This window comes from Arctopsyche grandis, chromosome 3 (genome assembly GCF_051622035.1).
Source record: "Arctopsyche grandis isolate Sample6627 chromosome 3, ASM5162203v2, whole genome shotgun sequence".
NCBI lineage: Eukaryota > Metazoa > Arthropoda > Insecta > Trichoptera > Hydropsychidae > Arctopsyche > Arctopsyche grandis.
In genome coordinates, this window is record NC_135357.1 from 15,146,600 (window position 1) to 15,173,220 (window position 26,621).

A 26,621-nucleotide genomic window follows, 5' to 3' on the forward strand; every position below is an offset into this window, starting at 1 on the left:
TCAGTGATCGATTCTGAGTTCGAATCAGTCAAAATCTCGAGTTCGAATTTTCGCATGTTCACAAAACTTCATCTATTGTTACTACGTACATCGATAAAGTAAAAATCAAAATCTGTTGTGGGTAATGTTCACATTTGACTAGTAATCACCGAACCGTATTGTATGCATGGTCAGCAACTACCAACATGAAAAAATATGAAGCATTTACATTTCTATGTTGGTAGTTAAAAACACAATTGGTAGTAACTGTCAGGTTGACGTTTGCAGTGATGTCTGTAAATTTGGAAATCAAATTGAAAAAAACTAACAAAATATATCATGAAGGAGTAAGTTTTAATTTGAAAATATATAACTTTTCAATTTATTCACTGCAACTTAGATCTAACTTGTCGATTTAAATGGTGTAAGGAGTGTTTGTCCGGATTCGTAATCGTGACGAGTCCATCAGATGTTCGACACGATGGTATCAGTCTTCTAATGGAAGGTGGAGTGTCACTTCAATTGAGTAATAAAAACGTCGGAATGTTTGAGGCGTTCAGAAATAGCGTTAAGCCGATAACGCTTCTCAATTGCTCGTTGGATCTGCAAACTGGTGGGAAGATACCTTCGGGCGTTACAGAAATACCCTTTGAATTTCCTTTGTCAAGTCGACAGAGACAACCGTCTGTTGCTGGCACACAAAAACCTAATCACACGCAATCTTGTTTGTTGGAAACTTACCATGGAGTATTCGTTAGCATCACTTACTCTCTCAAGTGCACCATGAAGAGGTCATTCCTCAATAAGGATTTGAATGCTTCTTGTCAGTTCGTCGTACAATATAGAAAAGTACTTTTTTATATTTCAATAGAAGTCTTTCTTATTATATTACTATGAATTTCTTAATGGATGAATTAATTTTGTAGTCAAAAGATAAAATAGAACCAAAGCCAGTTAGATGTATCATTTCTCCCGATACTGTTCAGAGTGGTAAAGGTGTTCCTCCAATATTCTCCGGTGACAATGGAAATCACAAAATGCCAAATTTTAATATAATAGCTGAACTTGATTCAACAGTGTGTTCCCTTGACAAACCATTTACTGGCCAGGTAATTATAAATAAAGGTATTACAATAAATTTGATCATATTTATTGCCTGTAAAATAAACAATAAAGTTATTACTTTCAGATTACAGTTAAAGAATGTTCAATTCCTATCAAATCAATCGATCTACAATTGGTTAGAGTAGAAACATGTGGATGCGCTGAAGGCTATGCAAAAGATGGTATTGCTTGAGATATTAATTTTATTTTTTTGATATTATGAATACCATAGTGAAGTATCAATTGCAGCCACTGAAATTCAAAATATTCAACTCGGTGAAGGGGACGTTTGCAGAAATTTGCCAATTCCAATTCATATGTTGCTTCCAAGACTGTTCACTTGCCCTACTACGCTGACGACAAATTTTAAAATAGGTAAAAAAATATTTGTATGAATTTGAAATTACAGGAATTTTATGTGGATTTTCTTGATTTAATTTTAGAATTTGAAGTCAATATAGCTATTATATTTCATGATGACCATTTAGTAACCGAAAACTTTCCAATTATACTGACGAGATGCTGATAATATCAGTTGTCAAAGGTCAACTGAATATGTGATGCGATAAAATATCATTTTAAACTTCTATTATTGTACTTGTCTTTTCATATAATATTCATGTGTAATTTACATTGCAGTGTATTTTGATATATGTATGTAATTGAATTTTTTATATTGTTTGTATATATTTTTTACATAACATTTTCAATTATTAAAAACAAATTTATATTATAAGTGTATTTTTATTATATATGTAAGTATGTATATATAAGATATATGTTGAATATACATACATATGTATTTGTGTACTTTCTAAATTACATATTATGGAACCAATATTATTTAGTAACACACAAATCACACTTCAACTTATACTCAAAATTAATTTTAAACTTTTGGAGATGCCAATTTGTGTTCTCTCGTTTTATTCAATATGAATCGACAAAAATTAGCAGTGGTAAATTTATGTAAGGCATAGGATAAGAAAAGCAGTATAAGTCATTCATCCAACAATAAACCACAAATTCAATTCACATTGATAAATTTTTCTAGTTTAATATATTATAAAATATTGAGAATTAAAAAAAGAACTATCTAAAAAAGTGGATCAAATTAAATGCTTTATACCTAAATTAAATATATAAATAGAAAAATTAGACATTACGATTTTTCAAAATTGTAATTTTGAAAACTAAATATTTACATTTTTTGTATTATATGTGCCCACTATTACAATGGTCTAGATTAAAAAGAAAAAGTTAAGTAAGATAATTTTGTCAAATTTCAAGGATATTTTAATATTGCAAAATAATTCTTTAAATTCGCCCAAAATTTAATAATATATTTCCAATAAAAATTGCGTATATCAATACTTACATTTTTGAATATGTATGTAAACATGTATGCAAAAACGTAAAAGTCTCACCTCAAAACGAAATATATATGACTTAGACCATTGTCGTAATAACCAGCTCATATACATACGCATGTTAAAAGAAATATCAAAGCCAATAATGATTCAACATGAGTCATACCTTATTACATGTACCAATAAAAATAAATATTTCTTGATTCATATTGTCTTGAACAAAAATTTATTTATCGAGTGAATTGATTATATACGTACTTCCGCATAGACATTATAACCAATAACCTGTACTGTATATCTTAACTGTTATGATTAATCATTCAAGGCAACCCATGCATTTTCACCATCGGATAGTTGTATTTGCACCAATCGCAAAGTTCCATCTTCACCAACCAGCACCTCACTAACTTCGTGTGTATTATCACCATCAATTATTTCTATTCTTTGGGGGTCCAACATATCTTCATCGATAACGCCTTCGGTACTCTCCAAGTAAGTTTCTTCGTCCGGCATTATTTCTACTTCTGTTTTGGTTATTATTGCTGAAAATATATTTCATATAAATAAAATAAAACACAATCTAAATAATAGTTACAGGACAATTATTAATCAAAACTAACCTGTTCCATCGTGAGATTCATCAGCGGCATTGACTAATATTGGAATATTCTGTTTAAAGTCATTCGAAGAGTCTTCTTTTTTCACCTATTGATAAAACAGTAATAATTTTACTTACATCAATTATTTTATACCAAATTAACAAGACGTGATTACTTACTTTAGTGCTGATTTCTTCTTGTCCATTTTCTATGACAAATGTATTTCTACCGTCAAATGAAGAGGTTTCCGTGTCCCCACCCAGTCTTGGTTGATTTACTACAATAGTATCACTCAAATGTCCCTACAAAATTACCATTATTATAAAATAGAAATAAAATCGGAAAACGCTTATTAAAATAATAAATTTAAAAAAAACCTGTGTATGCATATGAGCATAGAGCATAGGTTTTCGCATAAAACCAGCACCACAATCCAAACATTCATACGGCTTTTTATCGGAATGTACAAATCTGTGGGCATTTCTATTGTCACGCGAATTAAAAGCCTTTTGACACACCTGTAAATTATAAAATAGATCAATAAAATAAAATATGAGATGAGGTAAAACCTTTACAGCAAAGGCAAATGCGTAATATGGACTGATAACAATGCAATTAAACTGTACATACTTCGCATTTATAAGGTTTTTCTCCACTGTGTATCCTTTGATGCTTTTTGAAATGTTCGGGATAAACAAACGTAGCATCGCAAACTTGACAACGGAACGGTCGCTCTCCAGTATGTGTTGCCTTTATGTGATACTCCAGCAATCTGATGAATGAAATAATCAATTTTATTGGCCATCGATGATTACAATTTATAACCTACATACATATGTATGTATATATAATTTTTATGACGTACCGTCTCCGCTTGAAACACTTTTCACATAAATGGCATTTATACCGCTTGTCGTCAAAATGTGTAGCCCTCTTATGCGACTGGAGATTGCTGCGCTGAGAAAAGCTTGCACCGCATATATCACACACGTACGGCCGCTCACCAGTATGCGTCCTTTCGTGATCGCGTATTTCGGCCCTACGTGCAAAGCCTTTACCGCACGTTTTGCACTTATACGGTTTGAATCCGGTGTGCACAACACCGTGAACTTCTAAATTGTGTTGTGTACCAAAAGCTTTGCCTATACAACAACAACGAAAATTTATCAATGCTTGATCGCACATGTGGAAAGATCACGGAATAAAAATACGAATAATATATTCACCGCAAATTTTACAAACATAATCCTTGATTCCTAAGTGGGTTTTCTCGTGTTGGGTTAAATTTTGTAATGTGAGGAATGATTTTCCACACTGAGAGCAAGTATAAGGCCGTGGTCTATCCTAAAATTTACACAATTACACAGTTTTATTTTTACAAGTTGCTGAAAAATTATATATAGTAAAATATGCACTTACCATATGAGTTTTCATATGAGATTGGTGAGTATACTTAGAAGAAAAATTCTTTCCACACATATCACAATTGTAAGGTTTTAGACCTTTGTGAATATTGCTATGCTCTTCCAAAAGATTTTTTGACCTATAAATAATTAAAATTTTGTTTCAATTAAAGAATATTTCAATTTTGTACATCAAGCAATATCGATAGATATTATGGATACTCATTATGGACCGCATGAACTTTTTCAAGAGACTTTACGAGTCACAGCAAAAATAAGGGCGAAATCACCCCCTGGAGTGTTTTCGGTGATATTTTGTCCTTATATTGATAAAGACTAATCCCGTATTTGATGAAATATAGGAGAAACTTGTCGAAATAATAAGATCCTACGAATTAACAATGAACTGGGAACGCCCTGTCTTGACTGGAAGCCATAAAGATGTGCCATGCTGTTCATTTGAATGTGTTTTCACCCTAATAGCTTTTGAAAATTAAACACGGCTCCCAACTATTTTTATCAAATTGAAAATTTGAATACAGCTTCTTTAGATCATTGTGTTATTCATCTCTGAAGAATGCTACGCGAGAAAAAACCAGTTGATTTCGATATCCGGACATTTGTTCCTTAAAATAAATTCCTTGGAAAAAAAGTCAAGCTTTAAACTATAGAAATGTATATTTTTTTAATTAATTTAACGATATTTTGGACAAATATCGATATAAAATGTATATATTTTTTTGTTATGAATGTTTTAAATATTACAAATGTAAATTGTTTTTTTTTTTTTTGTATAAATAAATGCCATTTCATTGTTATAAACTGGCCTTTATTTTAATTTAAAACCGAAAACCCAAGGTAGCTGAGGAATGGTCAAGAAATTTCTGAATATATGTAAATGAAGTTAAGTTTCGAATATATTGAAACTCACATATACAATTAAATTTGATTTTAACTTTACTCTAATTCAAAATTAGGACAAAAAAGTTTTAATAATAATTTAAAACCAATGTTTAAGAAAAGAGCCCTACGACTATGGTTTCTCCCATCTATACACGGTTTGTAGCATACTAACAATATTTTAAATCGCTGTCAAACAATCTTGTTTCAATGTAATTCTGACTTAATTTGATGGCCACTAATGTGCAAAGTTTATTTTCATAGCTAAAACAATGACAGCATTACGTTGGATAATATTTATCTAAAAATCCGCAGGCTAATGTCATTCCCTCTTAATAAATACACATGCTGCATATTCATGTAGCAATTAACTTGATAAAAGCGCTCATGCTTTTAAGCTTCAATTAGCAGCCAAAGTTTATCTATAAACATACTGTGGAATAGAACGAGCATACATGTGAACATCGTGAGAGCATTGATTGAAGCCGACAGCTCATGTTAATAGCTAAATCGCAAAATAAACATAGGGACAGTCCTCGCACCAAAACAAACGACAAACGGTTGAATGCTATAAAATAACCAACACCCACTCCACACCCTAGTCTACAGTCTACACCACCGCATATAAATGCATGGCTATATTTGCACGTTGAGGTTGATTGACAAAGGAACGAATATGCAACACAAATACAACAACCAACGTTCCATATCTCCGACTTTCTCTACAATGTGACAGTGACAGTGACAGATGACAAGGCGGGCGGCAACCTAGTAGCCGACAGCATCACTAGAACATCTGTGGCGAAAAGCGGAAACGCATATACGCACCCACTCTCTCACTATTAGCACGAGTGAGAGGCGTATATGCATGCTAATTCTCTGGAGATTACGGATATATGCGTTTATGGCCCATAGTGAGTTAATTAAGTACGTTTAAATAAATTTAAAAGTAGCGTTTGATAATAGAGTAAATAAATAATTACCCAAACTTCTTATTGCAAATATTGCAATGGTAATTCTTCGACCGCCAATGTAGAAACCTCTGATGTTTTCTTAAAAGGGTTTGAGACTCGTATACTTTGCTGCATATATCGCATTGGTATTCACCTTTTTTAGACACGTGTTGCGCTATATGCGTAAAAAAAGAAAGAAAAACATTTGGATGCGACCAACCCATGAATCTCTTATATACATATTTAAGGAATATAAGCAATGTCAAAAACAAAATTTGTTAATGAAGCACACATGCATATATCCACATACATATATAACAAATATGTATATTTGAAATTGTTGTGATTGCTTACACAAGTGTTCAAGTATGCTGTCCTTTGTCGTGTGCACATCTCCGCACGGTGAACAGATATAAATTTTTGTATTATGCACAGTTTTCATGTGTTCCCTTATCATGTTTGCGTCACAAAGGCGAATAGAATTTTCTTCATCTAATTTTTAAACATATTAAGAAAATTGTATTGTATTTACCAGTAAATACTGATTAATCGTAATGTAAGTCAGAAGATTTAGTCAGTATGATACCAATCATTTATAAATACAGTTGTGTGCTAAAACAAAATCAATTGCATAGTACCCATTTCACTAGGATTGTCTTCTTTCTTAATATTTTCCTCTTTACTTTTGTCTCCTACTGTCGAGTCACACATTAAACAAGAATATAAGTTTTCTGCTGCTTTCATGGCCTGTGAAAGAAATTACAACAATTATCCTCTGTATTGTGATAAAAAATAAAATATATTTTTATAAATCATAAAACATAATAAATTAATCTATTGTCTTACAGTTGGGTTAGATGGATCAGTATCCATTTCTAAATTATCTGCAGAATCATCTTTATCGTCTTCATCTTCTAAGCCTAAGATGCCATTGATCTTCTTATTTTTAAACATTTCCCTATTAAAAACACCGGGACTAAATTTTATAATACTACCGCCATCTATAAACAAAAAAAATCGTGTTCCAAAAACGCCAGAATAATTATTTAATTTTCTATTCTAGCAAACGAACCTTTCAAATTTATTGTTTCATAGTGAACAATATCATCGTCGTCATTGTCTTGGTCTGGTAGAATCACCTCTATCTAATAGCACAATTTAAATAAAAATATATTATGAAAATGTATTTTATACAAATATTCATAAAAGCAATCGCTTTTAATCTTTCTTACATTTCCATCTTCATCAGTCCTGTATATATTCCCTTGATCATCTTGTATTATATTTTTTCCCGCATGATGTACAACTTTTATAATATTACCATCTTCGGTCTGTTCCATTAGTATTGTTCCATCTTCTAATAGCATATCAGAACTACTATTATCCACTATTTCCAGTTCACTTATGACATATTTATCATCATTTTGCTGTTCCTCCGTTGAAGTTTCCTCAGTTTTAACGATTATGCCATCATATTCACTTAGATATTCTGTGACTCCACTTTTTTCACATTCTTCAATTTTAGTTTTTATTTCCTCAACGTCTTGTTGATTTGATATTTTAATTTGATTTGTATTATCTAAAGAGTTATCGCATTCGCTATTTTTATCAGAATCACCTTCAGCTTGGTGTAGTTGCTGCATTTGTAGTTCGACAGGATCCACCTGTAAATGGAACCGCGAGGTCACCAATTTTTTTAAATTATAATTATAATATTATAATAATTACATTAGTCATATTTCCAAACCTGGTGTTTTTCTTCTTCTGTAGTATCTATCGAATTAGGGAGTTTTGATGCATTTATTGGAATTTTTATTGCTGGTTTTTGAATGGTAATCTTTTTCCCTTTGTGTCCAACAATTACAAGATTAGCTGGCATAGGTGCTATTTTTTTAATTTCCGAAAATTTAGATGACTTTATCCATTCAGTAGAATTTGAATCGTCCGTTGAAATGAATTCTTCTTTAATTTTAATACTTTCATTATTCACAACTTTTGCATTCACATGAGAATCCATCTCTAAATTGGTATATGATTCACGGTCCAAATTATTTTTCTCTACTGTATTTCTAAAGTGATTGAGAACTTCCGCTTTGATTTCATTTACTCTGAAAATATAAAATAATATTATGACACAGAATATTAGATTGATAATTCTTTTAATTACTTCAATACATACCTGAACTCCAACTCATCATACTCTCGCAAGAGTTTGTAGCACTTTTTACATGCAATTAAAGAGTGGACACTTTCTTTATCAAGTTTTTTACCAATAATATCGCCAATACAGAGAGCTATTGTTTTATTAGATGTTGGCAATTTATTCTGAAAAATAAATACAAAATTTTAAATTGAGTTCAGTGATGTTTACAATTATTTAATCAGTTACAAATAGAATGTATGTATATATGTATTAAGTTTAAATCATTTGCCTGATCGTGAAATATTTCAACTGCATTCCTGACTGAAACTCCAACTCGACTGTTACACACAAAACAGTGCGGATTTTCTTCAGCATCCATTACAACTGACACTGAAAGAAGACCTTAATTAAATTATTCTCATATAAAAGTGGACAATGAAAATACAAGTTAAAATATATCATATGAAAATGGAGATTAATTATTTACCCTATTATTTCATTTTTATGAATAAATCAAATTTATCCTTGAAAGTTTCCATAAGTGAAATTATCAGTTGTATATTTGCAGCAATAAAACTCGCAACTGGAAAAAAATAGGCAAAAAATTATGCTGTGTAACAATGCAATTAATTATTTAACACCCAAAACGTATACAAATTAAACATTTCACATATGTATGTATGTTAAAACAGCTAAAGATAAAGTCATTTGAAAATAAATGATAAATAGACCCAATTACAATACAAGTAATTACGAATTAGAGGTTTTGAGGATTGAATTATAAATTTGAGGTTTTGAAATCACTTCATCGCTTCATCAAGGTAAAAACAGTTAAATCCTTTTTAAAACAAAAATCTAATGGAAAACAGGTAAATAAATATTTATAGAATTTTAGAAAATATTTATTTTTTTCGAATGGACATTGGATGTGTACAGGGCCACCGAGAGGCATCTCGGGCCCTGGAAAAAAATAATCTTATAGATATATATTTTTAATATGCGAAAAATCTGAATTATTAGTTACCTATATATTAAATGCTATTTTTAAAATCAGAATTATTAGTTACCTACATATATGCTAAATGCTATTTTTTGAAATAATCGAATAAGAAAGTATGATATAATAGCGACGATTTCACATGGACAAAAATAATGAGCGGATAGAAAAATAATAAGCATTTAGCACTAAATAAATATATGTATTTTTATGTAGAATAATATGAAATATCAATATCGATCAGTCGAACGTCCCAACACAGGACCCCTTAAGTAGTCCGGGCCCTGGAACTTTACACTCGGCGGCCCTGGGTATGTTTAAAGTTTTGAAATGCTGTCTAACAAAGTGAAAAATTAAATCTAAAGGGCTGACCACACTAGGCGATAGTGTGCTGCATCAACGCAGCGCAGCACATCAGAGTTGGTACAAAAGGCAACTTTGACGCGCCACTCGTAGTGCGTTCCATTTCATACAAACAATATTTAGCCGCGCTGCATCGCTGCAGGGATTGTATTTTCAATTCGGCATTCATTAATGAACCTTTTCAGTGAGATAAAACCAGCACTCTTTTATCTAATACATAGATGGATTGAAATATTTAAGATATTCAGCGAAAAATGTCTCCTGCAAAAGTATTGATAAATTAGTCGAATAACTATTTTGCTAAGAATTTTTTCATCGATGTAGTCTAGTGATAAAACCGTAATTGAATTTTGAAACTTTAAAATGTTTGCTAATTGCTAGGTATAATTTTAAACCTGGCTTGTGTAGAATTTTATAAGACCTTTGAGGAAATTAATTAATTTTTTCGCAATATTAAATATCAAAAAATAAAGGTAAAGGGGGGACTGCATCGACAGCATGGCCCAGCCATTGGGGGGGGGGGGGGGGGACAGCCATGGCTCTAGCCCGGGGGTCCAGCACCGAGATCAAATTTATTACGAAATTGAGAAGTGTATTTCGTCTTCGTACTCCGTAATAGTAGTTCAAGTAGTAATTTGTCGGTGATACCTTAGCTATAATTTTTAAACCATGACTTCTAATCGAAACTTGTGAAAATAAATGTTATCACTTATCAGGTGATCCTCAATCTTATTACTCTTTAATGTGTTGTGAAAAACATTGATGAAATAATTTTTAATTTCAATTTTGAAACTTTGGGGGCGGGCTCAAACATGATAGCGCAGGGATCCAGCCCGGCATGTGCGGGCCTTGATCGACAGGTATGCACGCAGCTGACCAACAACCTCCTCGGGACGGGCCCGTTTATAAACATTGGAATCGATTTTTAAATTTTATAAATGCGTCCACTATTCTCATATGTTCGTTCACGTTTTTAACGATTGAAGCTTTTGGGAAAATCTTTTTAGAAATGTCCTGGCTTAGAATTCGAAAAATTGGCCATCTAAAGTAATTAGCATCGTATTTTAAGAGCGCAATATCATAATTCATATGTTAATAAAAGTGCGTTCATGAAAACAATTGAATATTGATTTTTAAATATATATTTTTTTATTCAGGTCAAACGATCGTTCGCATTTACTATGGAGCAATAGTAGGTGGAGTAGAATCTGAAAAAAACAACACTCGTGAGGGACGCGTCAAAAATGGCGGGAGGGTGATTATCTAAATGAGCTGAAACGAAATAGTAGGCTCGAGCATCGCACATCGCACATCGTCCAGTGTGGGCATTCGAATCATAAACAGGGCGACATCCGAGACGAAGTAGGGTGGAGTGGGTGGGGTGAGGTGAGGTGGGGTGGGGTGGGGCGATGGCGGCCCTGATCAGTGCTCACCCACACCCACGTCCACGCCCGCACTCGACTCGCGCTTTCAGATTCACCGTGGTGGTAGTGGATGCGGGTGCGAGTGCGAGTGCGAGTGCGGGTGCTACGCCTGCGATCTGCACGTGGCACACCTGCGAGCTGCAGCAGTGCCGCCACTGCAGCCGCTCGCCGCTCGCCACTCGCCCGCCCGCCCGCATGTCCGCTTGACAGCTCGTCGAGGGGACGCGGTCGGTGGCGGTCGGTGACGTTCGGTGACGCCACTGAGCGTCCTCATACGTCACCCGTCATCATCGAAGGGGCGCAACTTGGTACTCACCGGTGGGTCGCGAAGGTCGCAGGTCGCAGGTTTCAGGGGTGTTGCGGGGGCGCGGGAGGGGCGGGGTGCGGGAGGGGCGACGCCGCGGTTGCCAGCAGTGCGCCTCTGGAGGCGGACGACCAACCGTACCATAGACGATGCGCCGCTCCCGCTTTCGCTCCGCCTCGCGCGCCGAAGCGTTTCTCCTACGCTGAACGCCGGTTCGTTTGTCGGTTTTACATCAATTTCAAGCCGTTCTTTTCAATTTTAATACCATGGCGTTCAAAATAAAGGTACTATTACTCAGCCAACACGAGTAATAATTGCCGTCGTATAATACAAGCTTGATTCATATTGTAGAGTATGCTTATTTTTTTTTTAGTGCAAGGATATGTACAATAAAATGGTTCGATGATTATTCCGCAAATAGCGATCTAGCACAAGTCACTAACATCTGGCACCCACAAACTCCATCGATTTTAAGCTACTTAAAAGAACCCGAGTGCCAGATTTTCCGTGACTGAGATTTTAGTGGTTTTCGTGAGATCGCTTTTTGTGGAATAATCCGTTTACCCAATAAAATACAGGTGATATTTCAACGTGCGGTCAAACCGCGTCAAAAATTTAAGTTTAAAAATATATATGTATATAAAAATTCCTAAAAGAAATCTATGTTTTATCACAACTAGTATTAACCTGAATATAATGCGACCTATATATGTATTTGGAGCAGGACTGAAAGAAAAAAATATTTAGTATTATATTGCACTTAACCCAGAATATTTAATTATTGAAAAACATCGCGTTTTAATCGGGCTAACGCGATATTTTGGTATCCAAACTTGAAATCCATTATTATAAGTGATATCGCACACGAACTAAAATCTCGTTCACGGAACATGAGGCACCCGAAATTTCCAACCATCGAGAGCTACCCACACAAAGATTGTCGTGTGCGCGATCGTAATGTGCAATCCGTTTACCTTTCAATTGCAATCACAGAGAGCACACACTAAATTAAAAATATGAATGTTAATAGATCATAGAAGTATTACCAAAATGTACTTTTTAAATATAAATATTATAAAAATAATTTTTCAAAAAAAAAAAAAACAATTGTATATTTAAGATTTTAGAATTTGAGCAAAATAAAACTTTCGACATAATTGATTTATCGAAGATTGATTAACTCGTTCTTTTAATAAATTCAAAACATCTGATTTTCTAGTCTTAAACTATATTGGTCACATATCACAATTAATCAGACTTATGATGTCAAAAAAATCAGTACGTATGGTCACTTTAGTTCTGGAGCTTATGATTATGAATATTTTACAGGTGTAATGACTAGAGATCGGCGCTCGGTTTCTATTTGGACAAAATAATGTGTCCACCATTGTCAGTTGCTATTGTCCTACGAAGCTAAAGAGAAAAATAAAGGTTTACAATAGAAATTGACAATGGTGAACCTATTTTTTGGTCCAAATAGAAACCGAGCACCAATCTTTAGTAATGACCAGAGATCGGCGGACAAAAATTTTTTTGCCCACAAAAAATAGTTCACTATTATCATTTACTATTTTCCTACAAATCAAGAGAGCAAAAAAAAAAAGGTTGACAATAGTAAAACTTTAATAATTTATTGGTAATGCTAAGGTTCTTGAGCGTCTGACTATATTTAATGGTAAACGGATTAACAGATTATTATAAAAAGCGATCTCCTGCAAGTCACTAAAATTTCGATCAAGGAACATCTAGCACTTGAGCTCTCGGTAGTACAATGGTAAACGGACTACTAGTCATATGTGAACCAGTCACAGGACAACCGGTCGCTCTAGATCGGTCACACGTGATCACCCGTCGCACTAAAACTGGTCACGAGAAAACTGGTCACACGCTAAAATCGGTCACGAGAAAACTGATTGACCGATTTTAGGGTGTGACCAGTTTTAGTGTGACGGGTGATCACGTGTGACCGATCTAAAGCGACCGGTTGCCCTGTGACCGGTTCACATTTGACTAGTAATCACCGAACCACATTTTTAATGCACAAATATAAACACAAATTATTTAACGTACAAATCCAACATTGCTTTCACATATCTCTAAAGATGTGTGGCGGCTCGCTTATACGACATGGTCGAGTTTGGTTGCCTTCCTGCGAGTGGGAACCAACTCGGCTGGGTTCGGAGAGCTACTACTCACTCTGTCTTCAGCTGTCATATAATAAACACGTGCATTAACATGCCAGTCGTCTCATTCGTTCATCCTCCATACTGGTGACCCCCGACATCGAGCCACGCAGCCTCGATCAATTTCAACATGCCGCTCATCCCTGCCTCGCCGAGCCAGGCAGGAAGCTACCCGCCGCGCCCCCATCGCCATCAACACGCGTCGCGGCCCGCGGGTGACAATAAACGAGCAGACACGGCTACCTACCTACCTACCTACCTACCTACCGACGTCCAGCCACAACGTCGATGACAGGTGCTTACAAAAATGGGGGAGCGAATGAGACGACGATCTTGACAGCTGGATGTGGAGTCATGCGCGATCCACTACACATAGAACGGTCATCCAGCACCACAAGACATACACCACCTCAGCACCATCATCATCATCATCATCAAGGCCCCGTCCGTCCCCACGAGCGTCGTCACGCCGAGACGGGCGGTAGCGCTACAACACCTCCACGAGCCACAACGACTCACAGTCCAGCTCGGAGTATCATCAACCACATCGATGCCCCTGCCGCCCCCGCCGCCCCACCAACCGACATCAGCCTCGGAAGAGCGGCGCCGCCGCAGCATCGCATCGCGCGACCATCGGACCAGCCACCGTCCTGCTCGCGACGTCACCGCCCTCGAATCTACCGACCATTCAGGGCGGTACACCTATGTACACAGCGGATGACCCACGTCAACAATTTTTTTCTCCCCACGTAATAATTTTTTCTCTTTGTGTAACAATAATTTTTTTCTTTTGGTAAAATTTGTTTCTTTGTAATTTTGGTATCGCTGATGCTGGGGGGGGAGTGATGTGGCGGCTCGCTTATACGACATGGTCGAGTTTGGTTGCCTTCCTGCGAGTGGGAACCAACTCGGCTGGGTTCGGAGAGCTACTACTCACTCTGTCTTCAGCTGTCATATAATAAACACGTGCATTAACATGCCAGTCGTCTCATTCGTTCATCCTCCATAGATGTAAATTTCAAAGTTGAATAATAATCTTTTGTCTGTACTTAAAACAATCATTTTAAGATATATGTATGTATGTAGCTACTCATCATCCTCACATTCCTTTAATGTCTTCCAAATATTGCTTCAAGTCATTTGATTGTACTGGCTATTTTAAGTATTCATAAAACCAACTACTCTTTTATATTATTCAATATTTATTTAATTCCATTCTTACGTATATCATCGATAAATGGAATCAAATAAAGATCAATTCCTCTTTTACCCCCAACATTTATATAAATGTAAAATTGGTTTCTTTGCCGTATCTAGTATATGCTCTTCAAGGCTAAAATTCAAACGGACCCCGACAACTGGTCTACTAACTCTCAACGGTTTCACAGTTTCTATAAGATATTTAATAAATATTTATATCAAGAAGAATAAGGCCGTAGTTCATCGTTCTTAAACCAAAAGCTTGCATATGACGAACATTCGTGTTTAGCGTTGTGCATTTTATAAGCTGTCATCGACATCGTGAGCTTGTTTTGTAAACTTTCATTTTGCCCTCTTTATTTAATGTATGTCTATCGACCTCATTTTTGCTATATGAAATCATTAAAAATACGTTGTGGTATTATCCTTATTTAAAAATTCTCGAATATCTATTTCACCTAATTTCACTTTAATTACAGACGTGCAATATTGACTCTCACATTTGGAAATCATAAGTAAATCTGTTTTACTTCTCTATCTACAATGCCCCAAGATATGAAGAGAAATGGAGAGCGAAGATCATCACTGGTAATTATCTAGATTTAATTATCACATACAATCAGGGTTTCTAAACGTCCGAATTTTTCTTAATAAGGTCGTTCGAGGACGTCAAGTATAAATTTAATTATCCGTCCGACATTCTTAAGAGAATTGAAAACAACATTGCTAAAATGCCAGTATAATAGTTAGATATATTACTAGTGTATGTATGTTTTGTCCACATTATCTATTGATAAGGCATATATAAGCTGACCATAAATCCGTCTTTATGTAAATTGACCATCTCATCTTTTAATCATCATAATCTGGATGGCAAAACAAATAAAAATAAAATAGGAACAACAATTGTAATGACATTTGTATGTAGGTCTTGCGCGAGGGATAGTCATCGAAAATTTAGGATGCATTTATCTTAATTTTGTTTTAATGTTTTGATTTTGATATTTATCTTAATAATATTGAATTTCAGCCTCCGCTGTCACCATCGGTGTGTGCTGATATTAGCGATGGTGAATTAGTGTCAGTATCAGTGCGCGAGCTAAATCGTCGACTGAAGCAACGGGGCTTAAGTCGAGAACAAGTAGCCCGTATGAAGCAACGTCGTCGAACACTTAAAAATCGAGGATATGCGGCATCTTGTCGCGTAAAACGTATAGAGCAAAAGGATGAACTAGAATCAGAAAAAACTCAGGTAATTGTAATGCGTTCGAAATGTATTTCAATCTTTTTGTATAATTAAATGATATATTATGTGCGTGAAATACATTTATGATGGTTATTAATAAAAACCGCATAAATTTCAGGAGTGGCGGGATATGGAGGGAATGCAAGATGATAATAACCGAATGAGGGACGAAGTTGCAGCCTTGCGTGCGAAATACGAAGCTCTCAAAAGATTTGCAATACATAAAAACATTCCATTGCCACCGGAACTCCAGATTTTGCCTTAGATAGTGATACTTATATAAATATTTATGGATTAGATACTTAATTTTCTTAAAAATGATTTTATGTGGAATTATAATGATATTATATTATATTATAATATGTATATATTTGTATTTTTAAAATAAGTGTAAAGAATTGATTTTTTTTACATTTGCACTGCATTTTGAAACATATTGTTTTGAATAGGTCATGTTTCAATCACCTTGGAATAGTCAGTGTATTCTAACTTCGCAATTCATACGCTTTGGATAGTGGAATAAAAGAAATAAATTATTGTTATTATTTCATTGTTTTTCTTTAATTAGTTAGTTTTTTTATTGTAAATAATTATTCGAATATATACACACTAGTATACTTTGTAGCTGTACGTAAAACACGTCCGACCGCGTGCACACTACGCGCCCATCTGTCCACTTGAAAGCGCTTTTTGTCTCGTGCCAACTTTGAAAAAGTATTAATCTATGGAGATAGGACTGCGTGCTACCAGTTCTAGGTAGAGGAAGTAAGTAAATACAAGTACTGGAGAGGATGATAAACTTAGTGTAATTTCGATGTTGTTTTTTATAGATGTACATGTGGAGCGAAGGAATATAGCGAGAATAGGTAGCTCGACTTCTATTTGCGTACCTAGCTGTGTAGACTGACTGACCGACTAGGGAGAACTGTGTCACGAAAAATCACTCACGCGACATTTCGCTCACGGAATTATTAAAATAGCGTACAAAACCGTTATTTTTTTACACAATAATTATTCCAAAATACAATTAAACCAATCGTGACTAATTAACACACTTCGTTAAAGTGAAATGTCGCGTGAGTGATTTATCTGTGATTGTTATGTCCGTGAGCCAGTTGTCGCGTGAGTGATTTATCGGTGAATTTCGTGTGCGTGACACCGTTGAATGTAAAGTCCGTGAGTGATTTATCGCGGAACCGTATCACTATGTCAAAATTGTAAAATAAATATCCTTCACGAATAGATGGTTTTTTATCTATAATATATGGTTTTGCTTGAATTAAATGCTCTCTTCAATTGGATCGAGAAGTTTGCCAAAATCATTTTCAGTTCTTCAGCCACTCATTAATTTTACTCTGTAATTGTTTGAAAAATTCTTCGTTTTGGGTGCACATAAATAAAAGTCTAGAATAATTGTTTTTACCTCTCGATTGTATGGAATGGCATCATTTGATGAATATTTTGTCGATAGTATCAGAATAAAATTATTTCTCTGGAGCAAATATTACACACGCAAAATATTGTACAAACGAGAAATATTGTGCACGAGATCGCAAATTGCGCAATAATCCGTTTACGCAATTTCCATATACAAAAAATCATGTGGCGCATTTTCATTCATTACATAAATTTTAAAATATTTTACAGATTTTTATTTTCATTTAAATTTACCTACTTGTTTGCATATTGGGTAGGTAGGTGGCCAATAATGACAATAAAGTTCAATTATTTAGGAGAATTCGCATGGTATGATGGAAAAACTGGCAACACTGTTAGTGGTTTGACATTCGAGAGCTGCTGCAATGTTTCGGTGTTTGAGGGCGCGTTGTGCTCTTGGTATAAAAAATATATGTCGACTTTAATTATTTTCATATATTATATAAATTAAAATTTTAAATAAAACAAAATGTTATATATTTCGTTTTAAATTGTAATATTGTTAATTAAATTTACGTTGATTTTAGTTTTGTAAACAGCAAGATTATATCAGGTTTTGTATTTGTTACAGATGTTCCACGGTTTTTCTCGAGTAAACCCGAAAAACCATTAAGCCCAAAAATGAAAGAATTCAAAGAAAAATTGAAACAAAAGACACCAATAGGAAGTTTGGATGAACAACCTTTCGACCATCCCTATCAAGAAAAAGAACCTTTAAAAGCATGGCCAAATGATACTAATCCTCATACTGGAGAAGTTGGTGGACCTAGAGGACCAGAACCGACACGTTTCGGAGATTGGGAGAGGAAAGGAAGAGTGTCTGACTTTTAATTGAACTAAGTAAAATTAGAAATTGTACTATTTATGTGTATTATACAACTATGTAGGTATGTAAAAATTAAGCTGTGTATCTCTTTAGAAAATATAAATGTATAAAACTTCCTTTTATTTTATAATATAGAAATTGTACAATATGTATATACATTCACTCCTGTGCCTCGTAGTAAAGCTAATTATTATTTTTATATTGCTTTGATTATAATGAATTTTCTACATACAAAATTAATGAAATTTTCGTCTACTTATTTTCTTTTGATATATTGTTGCAATTCATTGGATCCCATTTGTCGAACAATCATTTGCATACACAAGTCGAATATTTTTGATGCGAACTCTTCATTTCCAGCGAGATTGCTGGTTTCACAACGAAAACAGTTATTAAAATAAAGTCCCGTAGTTCCTTCTAGTTCCAAAGCAGTCGCACAATAAGCAGAAGTGCTAGCAGCTTGTTGCTGGAAGTGTAAGAAAAAGTTAGGTTTTTATATCTTTTAATTTATAAATATAATCAATTCAAATTACCAAGGATTTTGTGAATGGCCTGACAAAAGCAAATAGGAGCCTATATGGCCACCAGTTTCGACTTAAATTGGATGATACCATATTTCCTGGATGTAACGAATTGACAAAAATATTTTTGCTCAACCACATGTTAGAAAGCACTTTTGCACAAAGAATGTTGTACAATTTCGAATTATTATAAGCTGTCATACTACCAAACGATTCATAGTTAGGAGATAAATCTTCTGCACATAAGTCTTCTATAGGTTTATTGAGAGATGCGAATCTGAAACACAATTTTACAATATAATCTTATTTGTATGGAAAAATTTATAACAAAAAACTGATAAATGCCTTGAAGCACCTGTGGGATTCAGAGGAAACGAATATAACTCGAGAATTACGAACAAGTAGCGGCTCTAATAATAAAGTCAAATATAGGTGACTTAAATGGTTCACTTGAAATGTAGTTTCATAGTTGTCTATTGTTTGTAAATAAGATATACCAAACACTCCGGCGTTTAATATGAGTATGTCAATTTTTCTGTAAAATGAATGAGTCGCCTTAGAAATGTTTTAAAGTATCACATGAAATTGAAGGAAGCAAAATTGACCATTTACTTTGTCAACTTTGAACAACTTTCGGCACACAATTTTACATTTTCCAGTGATGATAGATCCAATGCAAGTGGAATGCATAATTCACCCGATTGCTCTCGTTTTGATCTGATCTCATTGATAGCTTTTTGAGTGTTACTCATATCCCGACAAGCCATTATAACTTTACAACCATGCCTCGCTAAGGAATATGCCGTTTCAAACCCAATGCCAGTATTGCAACCAGTTACGAACGCTACTTTTCCAGATAAATCTCTTCCATGCAAAACCTGTGAATCGAAATAAACTTGTTACTTTTATACATAGAACAGAACTCGATTCGGGTACGTGGTGTTAGTTTTACCTGAAGGGCAGTTGTGGAAGAATCGAATCTCTGTCTGAAGTCATCTTGATGTAATTTTTCTTCAACTGCAAACGCCAATCTCGGATCGGTGTAAGTTTTTCTTCCATTTTCATGATCAATGAAAATAACTTCGCCGGTTGAATCATCCACTTTTTTTTCCCAACCGAAAGGCATGTCTCCGGACACAAATTTTTTCTTTCCAGTACGGGGATGATTCCATTGCGTTCCTTTGGTTAAATGACTGTAGATTAAATAGATCGTTTTTGTAAGTTTTTTTTTAAAATAAATATAGCAATTAATTGAAAAAATAATGTTAAGAAAATAATCATGAACAGATTTATTACTAATTTATAGCTAAAATACAAATTGGATTTTAATTAGCTGAAAGTATGTATATACATAAACGATACAAACTTAACATAATAGACGCAACCATCTCTGGTGGCTCTTTGTTCCCAACCAGCTGGTAGCTCATCTTCGCTATCTGACTCCGGAACTTCCATTTATAAGATTTTTCTACTATGAAAGAACACTATACAACCTCCAACCAATATTGATAATATTGACTGTCAAACCTTTACACTTACACCAACCATATATTGTAAACAAATTTTAAGGATTAATAAATGTGATATGAAGATCGTTTATTTTTATTTATAATGAGATGTAAATAATATTTAAAGTTAACCAAAAGCTATTACAATAAATTATTAATCATTATAAGATTGTTGTTTTTCGAAATATCGGGGCTAAATTCGAAATGACGTTTGACAGTTGTAAGTAATTATTGAGAGTTTGAGTCGAGATGTCTCTCTTGCCGAAGACCAGCAGTGATTTTAGTTCTTCTGATTACTGGAATACCTTTTTTAAGACCCGAGGACAAAAGGCTTTTGAATGGTAACGTTGATTTTGATCCAAGTATAAGACTTATTTTTGGGTTATGTTATTGTTTCCACGTGAAAATTTCAACATTTAAAAACTTAATGATGTATTTTATTCAACTGTGAATAAATTTTTCAGGTATGGAGAATATTTGGAGTTGTCTGAACAACTTCATAAATATATAAAGACAAAAGATAATATTTTAATGATTGGATGTGGTAATTCTTCTTTGAGTGCTGATCTGTACGATATAGGCTTTAAGCAGATAACCAATATTGACATATCGCATGTTGTAATTAAGCAGATGTCTCAAATCAATGCAATTAAAAGGCCCGGGATGGAGTTTACTCAAATGGATGCTCTCAGTATGTCGTTTCCCGATGGAAAGTTTAGTGTCGTTTTAGATAAAGGTACACTGGATGCTCTAATGTCTGATAACACTGAGGAGACTTTGGAAAGAGCGAGCAAATATTTTAAAGAAATTAGCCGAGTTTTAAGAATAGGTGGACGGTATGTTTGTATATCACTATTGCAAGAGCACATTTTGAAAAAGATTGTTGATAATTTTGCGAACACGGATTGGATGTTTAGAATTGTCCGATGTCATGAAGCGGAACATACAAGTAATACAAATGAAAAAGGGATGACGTTGCCGGTTTTTGTAGTTATAGCTACAAAATTCAAAAAACTACCACATGCCGTAAGGACGATTTACATTTTATAATATTTCATTAAATTGTACATATTATTGAAAAATTATAATTATTTTTATGCAGATATTGGAAGTGTGCATGACTGGTGATAAAATTATAAGATTAACGCATCCTGAGGAAATCATAGATGCTGTAAATTCAACACAAAATGTAGCAATTATTACGAATGGTTTATCAAAAAATAGTTTAGTTGAAAAGGAAGAGGTAACATGATTTATTTATTATAATTAATAAATAATTTTTATTGATATTGATATTGAAATAAATATTTTACTATTGTATAGGTATATTTGAATTTATTTGTACCTGGCAAAGAAGCGCCTCGGTATACAGTTCATGTTTTAGACCAATATTCATCGCAAAACAGTGGGAAATTTGCTGCTTTTATTGTACCTCAAGGAAGGTAACGCACACTTATAACATAAAATATCCATGAGCTGAATGTATTTTTTTTTAATATATTTGTGTTTATTATACAGGGAACTAGATTGGATGTTTTCGTCATTGGAAGGTAGACGAGAATTAATTAAATCAGCGGGATATAATCGATTAGCTGTTGTTAGCTTGCATCGAGATCAAGTTTATGAAAGTCTTGATGCTGTCAAAAATGAACTTGCTGAGTACATAAAAAACTTAGCACCCAAGGGTACACATGGGCAAGTTGGTATTTTATTCCATAATTATTTAATTAAAAAATAAAACAAATTTCTTCGCTAACAGTTGATTATCATTGCAGATACCCTTTTTATCATTGGGTAGTGATGTAGGTAAAAGGGAAGTGATCCATAGAGGACATTCAAACATTTCAGGCGAGTTTGTTATTGAAGAGGTTGAAGGTGGAGATGGAAACTTACTTAGAAGATTAATCTTTCTCAATAATCAATTTGTAGTACAGTCAGAATCAAGACTTAAATCAGGTATAGGAAAATTTAAGTGCAATCTTTGTTGTAACATAACATTCCAATATAAAATTATGATAAATCATCTCTTATAGTGAAAACCCGAAATGGAAAGAAATTTGTAATCGATCCGGGATATTTAGCTTGCGATCACCATATATATATGACAGTAGGTGTCCAACTTGGTTTACAACTGGTCAATAATAAATCAGCTACAGCATCTATAATTGGGCTTGGCGGAGGAGGGTTGTGCACATTTCTACATAAATGTTTTCCTAAATTATTCATAACGGCAATAGATATTGATTCTGAAATGCTAAATATTGCACAAAAGTATTTTGACCTCATTTGTGATGACAAATTAAAAGTTCATATTCAAGATGGACTGAGTTTTTTGTCTGATGCTAGAAAAAATGGTATATAAATTTTCTTTCCGTTATTGTATATACTTTGATATATGTGTGTACAGCAAAAAATTATCTATTACAAAATCTTTTTTGTTACAGGTGAAAAATTTGATTTAATATTGTTCGATGTTGATAGTAAAGATGTATCGGTAGGCATGTCTTGTCCACCCAAAGAATTTGTGGACGAAAATGTCTTAAGTAATGTTGGCTGTTGTTTAAATGATAAAGGTATGATTACTTTTAATATTTATCCCTTTAACTTGATAACTAATATGCTCATTAAAAGTGTTTTTTTTTTTTGTCTTAATTTTAGGGTTTTTCATATTGAATCTTGTATGTAGAGATGAAAAATTAAAATCTTCAACAATACAAACTTTACAGCGAGCTTTCAAAAATCTAATTGCTTATAAATTAGATCAAGATGTAAACGAAGTGTTCTTTTGCACAAATAATTCTGTAACAGATTGGTTAAAGGAATTTGAAAAGGCTTCAAAATTGGTGAATACAAGTGTGATCAATAGCAAGTTGCAAACAAAGGACATTGTTGATACAAATGTATTTTTAAAATCTTTGAAATTTTACTTATAGTGCTTAATTTTCCGTGTAGTTTTATTTTGTAAATAAAATCATATTTACCACACCCACGTAATATTTTAATTTTTATGGTTTCTGTTTCGTGATTTACTGTATTATAACTTTATAATTGAAGTGATACACAATTAATTTACTGTTCAGGTTTATTTTGGGTATAAAAATCCTTACAGAGTTCAATAAAGTGTGAGTTTGTTATTTTATTCAAATAGACATGGGTAGAACTCGTGAATTAGTCTACGATTTTTGACTCGCAGAATGCAGGCTCGGAATGGTAGATAAGTCTGATTCTGTATTGTCAAATATTCATCTATTCGATTGTGAATAACAGAATTAGGTCTATGATTTAGAATAGCTAGATTAAAATAAATATGATTTCATTTGAATAGGTCACACCCAAAAATTCGACAAATTTTTAATTTTTGGGTGTGACCAGTTTTTTCGTGATTAATTTTCGGGTGTGACCAGTTTTAGTGTGACTAATTTTCGGGTGTGACCAGTTTTAGTGTGACGGGTGATCACGTGTGACCGATCTAGAGCGACCGGTTGTCCTGTGGGTAAACGGACTACTAGTCAAATGTGAACCGGTCATAGGAAAACTGGTCGCTCTAGATCGGTCACTCGTGATCATCCGTCACGCTAAAACTGTTCACGAGAACAGCACTGCAGTGCTGAAGCCGTGCAGTGCTGTTATGTATGAATAGACCTTTACTTATACATTGGCCATGACGATACGGCGCAATATTGCTTACGTCGTATTGTCGAGTACTTACAATATGAACGAAAAATGATGTATAATCGCGTTGTTGTTGGAAGAAGAAGCTCAAGAAGGCAATAAAAAAGCACGGAGGGTATATTCATACCAACCGTCACGTTTACGCGACGGCAGGCTTACAGCAGTACCCGGCATTTCCTGTTCATACCTTACAGCAACATCCGTCAACGTATCGTATCCGTTTTTTTGGCCATTGTGGAAATATACACGCGAATTACGTGCCATGAGTCAGCCGCTTTGCTGTTTTGGACCAATTATCGATAGTGACAGTTGACAGCTGTTCAATCTTTCGACATGGTTTTGGCGCAAATATTTAAAAAAAAATTAAATTTTTTACGGAAATATTTAAAAAAAAATTGTCCATCATCACAAGCTCCTTATAAAGTGTCCAAAACTCTCCTTCGGTTTTTCTATTTTTTAACATGGGATACACATCAAAACGCCTCCGTGCTTTTTTATTGCCTTCTTGAGCTTCTTCTTCCAACAACAACGCGATTATACATAATTTTTCGTTCGATAAACGCCGAAACATTTTTGCTGACTTGTATTCTGACGCATAGCTACGAATGCACGTGTATGCATTCATATTTGCAAGTACTCGACAATACGACGTAAGCAATATTGCACCGTATCGTCATGGCCTCTAATGTATAAGTAAGCCGATTTTGCCTTGCACTCAGCCAAATTGCTGTAAACGTGACGTGCTGCGACGTGTAGGTAGATATGAATAGAAATGTAATAAAATGACATATTTGAAACGGGTCTACGTGATTTGACAGAATGTTAAATTACAGAAAACGCAAATATCGGAAGGCAAAGATCGAAAATCGAAAGATCTTAAGTCGAAAGATCAAAAAAAAATGGTGCATGGTTAACGGTACATACTCACTTAATCTGCGCGAGCAGGATACAACAGGAACGAGAGGAACATGCTTTTTCTCCCGTATTATGCGCGCGCACATTAACACGGGAGGAAAAGCATGTTCCTCTTGTTCCTGTTGTATCCTGCTCGAGCAAATTAAGTGAGTATGTACCGTTTACCATGCACCATTTTTTTTTGATCTTTCGACTTAAGATCTTTCGATTTTCGATCTTTGCATTCTGATATTTGCGTTTTCTGTAATTTAACATTCTGTCTATAGAACAGGTGGTCGAGTGAAAGGTTTCGACCGTTTCCCGGCCTATGGAAATTCAGTTGAGTTTGAAAGAGGATCGTTTATTTTCGTTCAATTGGTACAATGGTTATTATATGTACGAAGAGGTTTCTTCGGAGAAGTGATCTGTATGAACTCCAGAGGCTCACTCTGCCGGTGGAGGTTGCTGCGTTGCTTTATAAACGTTTTGGGTTGAAGTGTGTCGTGTGCACATCTTTTGTTCTTGGTACTCGCGCTGCCCTAGTATTGCTGCGAGCGTGGTTTTATGGGTTCATACGCCTGGACGTAGTTCGTGGTTTTTATGGGTTCAGTGAGTTCTTCCTTTGTTTCCAAGACACGTGTATAGAAACACGTGTCGACCTTTTGACGAGGCGAGCGTGTGCCATGCGTTAATGACTTTCCTGGATACGTGTCGCAGTGACCTGATGAGATCATTTCAGTTGTACTATATGCCTACATGCAGTGGCGGACTGGCCATACAAGCGAACATGCCCGATGGCATGTGGGCCCCACTATCTGTTAGAAAATATGGGCCCTCAGTAAAATTAAATAACTTTTTAACTATTTCACGTGTGTAAAAATGTATAGGATATTGCAACTTTAGGACCTAAAGTTTGGGTATTTCAACAAAACAAATTTCTTACGATATACACAAATAACTAATACCTGCTTTAACAGCCCAAGGATCGGTTAACTTTTTTTATTAGGCTTGAAATGTAAGTTTCAACATTTGCGTGGGCCCTTTTGCCGGGCCTATTCCAACGTCAAGATTATGTATATACCAATACCTATGTAACAACTAACTACTGAAATAAAAATGGGAATAAACAAATTTTCGTGAATAATATAAACTGAATTGCTTAAAACAATTTTGATAGGACGATTCATCATCAACCAGCGATTTAAATTTACTTCATACTTTCAAAATAACATTTGATTATACTTCGATGATATAGTAAGATTTAAATACACAATTTTAAACAGTTTCCGAATATAAAATCTATTCCTAATCTAGACACACCCATGTAAATAGAAATATAGGATAGGGGCCCCTTCCCCAAAATCCCGATTTTCGATTAACATTAATTGAAAATATTATGCATTTTTTTCAGGGACGTAATTTGGGGGGGCCATAGGGGGGCACTCGCCTAAATTAAGGAATAGTGTGAATTTAGAAAATATTATGAATTTAATGATTAATGAGATACTATGGATCTATGAATGCTACGTGTATTTCTTATGTATGTTACTTTTGGGTAACTAATAAAATAATCGCTGCTATGTACTTTGAAAAAA

General features: G+C 34.4%; 6 protein-coding genes across 9 annotated transcripts in view; 4 read left to right on the forward strand and 2 right to left on the reverse strand.

Annotated features, from left to right (window-relative positions):
- The window catches only part of Sirup (Starvation-upregulated protein), a 52,085-nt gene extending 33,405 nt beyond the window's left edge, over positions 1-18,680 (forward strand). Inside the window, exons 2-3 of the mRNA XM_077427375.1 lie at positions 17,977-18,004; positions 18,177-18,680. Coding sequence (XP_077283501.1) covers positions 18,227-18,436 — 210 coding nt within the window. The 5' untranslated portion in view covers positions 17,977-18,004; positions 18,177-18,226 and the 3' untranslated portion in view covers positions 18,437-18,680. The remainder of the gene's footprint in view (positions 1-17,976; positions 18,005-18,176) is intronic.
- Positions 207-1,816, forward strand: LOC143909898 (vacuolar protein sorting-associated protein 26C). Its single transcript, XM_077428155.1, has 6 exons — positions 207-326; positions 409-828; positions 906-1,088; positions 1,169-1,265; positions 1,333-1,458; positions 1,527-1,816. The coding sequence occupies exons 1-6, from the start codon at positions 270-272 to the stop codon at positions 1,607-1,609; spliced, it is 966 nt and encodes a 321-aa protein (XP_077284281.1). The 5' UTR covers positions 207-269; the 3' UTR covers positions 1,610-1,816.
- LOC143909897 (uncharacterized) lies at positions 1,811-11,770 on the reverse strand. 4 transcript variants are annotated; one of them, XM_077428150.1, is made up of 19 exons: positions 11,552-11,770; positions 8,939-9,034; positions 8,741-8,841; positions 8,488-8,633; positions 8,056-8,416; positions 7,541-7,972; positions 7,381-7,453; positions 7,155-7,309; positions 6,947-7,055; positions 6,663-6,800; positions 6,339-6,483; positions 4,472-4,595; positions 4,279-4,396; positions 3,918-4,194; positions 3,683-3,824; positions 3,430-3,570; positions 3,232-3,354; positions 3,074-3,158; positions 1,811-2,995 (listed from the first exon to the last, which is right to left on the reverse strand). In XM_077428150.1, exons 3-19 carry the CDS (start codon positions 8,828-8,830, stop codon positions 2,766-2,768), a joined length of 2,889 nt encoding a protein of 962 aa, XP_077284276.1. In that variant the 5' UTR covers positions 8,831-8,841; positions 8,939-9,034; positions 11,552-11,770; the 3' UTR covers positions 1,811-2,765. The 4 variants fall into 4 exon arrangements, with proteins under 4 accessions (XP_077284276.1, XP_077284278.1, XP_077284277.1 ...); XM_077428152.1 differs by having other exon boundaries at positions 8,741-8,853; positions 11,552-11,721; XM_077428151.1 differs by lacking the exon at positions 11,552-11,770 and adding an exon at positions 11,245-11,549.
- maf-S (MAF bZIP transcription factor K) lies at positions 15,187-16,712 on the forward strand. Its single transcript, XM_077427374.1, has 4 exons — positions 15,187-15,287; positions 15,402-15,510; positions 15,953-16,174; positions 16,287-16,712. The coding sequence occupies exons 2-4, from the start codon at positions 15,466-15,468 to the stop codon at positions 16,431-16,433; spliced, it is 414 nt and encodes a 137-aa protein (XP_077283500.1). The 5' UTR covers positions 15,187-15,287; positions 15,402-15,465; the 3' UTR covers positions 16,434-16,712.
- Wwox (WW domain-containing oxidoreductase) lies at positions 18,454-20,962 on the reverse strand. The gene is made up of 6 exons (XM_077427366.1): positions 20,319-20,962; positions 19,905-20,145; positions 19,565-19,830; positions 19,308-19,487; positions 18,965-19,229; positions 18,454-18,897 (listed from the first exon to the last, which is right to left on the reverse strand). Exons 1-6 carry the CDS (start codon positions 20,405-20,407, stop codon positions 18,688-18,690), a joined length of 1,251 nt encoding a protein of 416 aa, XP_077283492.1. The 5' UTR covers positions 20,408-20,962; the 3' UTR covers positions 18,454-18,687.
- Positions 20,656-24,094, forward strand: LOC143909397 (eEF1A lysine and N-terminal methyltransferase homolog). The gene is made up of 9 exons (XM_077427360.1): positions 20,656-20,801; positions 20,925-21,486; positions 21,563-21,703; positions 21,784-21,902; positions 21,979-22,159; positions 22,236-22,416; positions 22,494-22,814; positions 22,905-23,033; positions 23,119-24,094. The coding sequence occupies exons 1-9, from the start codon at positions 20,710-20,712 to the stop codon at positions 23,391-23,393; spliced, it is 2,001 nt and encodes a 666-aa protein (XP_077283486.1). The 5' UTR covers positions 20,656-20,709; the 3' UTR covers positions 23,394-24,094.
- The last annotated feature ends 2,527 nt before the right edge of the window (positions 24,095-26,621 follow it).

What these genes read in the sequence shown, in the direction of transcription:
- LOC143909898 (XM_077428155.1), top strand. Translation starts at nt 270, where the DNA reads ATGTCTGTAAATTTGGAAATCAAATTGAAAAAAACTAACAAAATATAT. An exon ending in ACAAACCATTTACTGGCCAG is followed by an intron (nt 1,089 to 1,168) that starts GTAATTATAAAT and finishes TATTACTTTCAG; the next exon opens with ATTACAGTTAAAGAATGTTC. An exon ending in TGAAGGCTATGCAAAAGATG is followed by an intron (nt 1,266 to 1,332) that starts GTATTGCTTGAG and finishes TATCAATTGCAG; the next exon opens with CCACTGAAATTCAAAATATT.
- Wwox (XM_077427366.1), bottom strand. Translation starts at nt 20,407, where the DNA reads ATGGAAGTTCCGGAGTCAGATAGCGAAGATGAGCTACCAGCTGGTTGG. An exon ending in AGTTGTTCAAAGTTGACAAA is followed by an intron (nt 19,488 to 19,564) that starts GTAAATGGTCAA and finishes TTCATTTTACAG; the next exon opens with AAAAATTGACATACTCATAT. An exon ending in GTTTCCTCTGAATCCCACAG is followed by an intron (nt 19,230 to 19,307) that starts GTGCTTCAAGGC and finishes ATTGTGTTTCAG; the next exon opens with ATTCGCATCTCTCAATAAAC.
- LOC143909897 (XM_077428150.1), bottom strand. Translation starts at nt 8,830, where the DNA reads ATGGATGCTGAAGAAAATCCGCACTGTTTTGTGTGTAACAGTCGAGTT. An exon ending in TTGAAATATTTCACGATCAG is followed by an intron (nt 8,634 to 8,740) that starts GCAAATGATTTA and finishes TTTATTTTTCAG; the next exon opens with AATAAATTGCCAACATCTAA. An exon ending in CAGAAGAAGAAAAACACCAG is followed by an intron (nt 7,973 to 8,055) that starts GTTTGGAAATAT and finishes TTCCATTTACAG; the next exon opens with GTGGATCCTGTCGAACTACA.
- maf-S (XM_077427374.1), top strand. Translation starts at nt 15,466, where the DNA reads ATGCCCCAAGATATGAAGAGAAATGGAGAGCGAAGATCATCACTG. An exon ending in GAGAGCGAAGATCATCACTG is followed by an intron (nt 15,511 to 15,952) that starts GTAATTATCTAG and finishes ATTGAATTTCAG; the next exon opens with CCTCCGCTGTCACCATCGGT. An exon ending in TAGAATCAGAAAAAACTCAG is followed by an intron (nt 16,175 to 16,286) that starts GTAATTGTAATG and finishes CATAAATTTCAG; the next exon opens with GAGTGGCGGGATATGGAGGG.
- LOC143909397 (XM_077427360.1), top strand. Translation starts at nt 20,710, where the DNA reads ATGTCTCTCTTGCCGAAGACCAGCAGTGATTTTAGTTCTTCTGATTAC. An exon ending in TTTATTGTACCTCAAGGAAG is followed by an intron (nt 21,903 to 21,978) that starts GTAACGCACACT and finishes TTTATTATACAG; the next exon opens with GGAACTAGATTGGATGTTTT. An exon ending in GTCTGATGCTAGAAAAAATG is followed by an intron (nt 22,815 to 22,904) that starts GTATATAAATTT and finishes TTTTTGTTACAG; the next exon opens with GTGAAAAATTTGATTTAATA.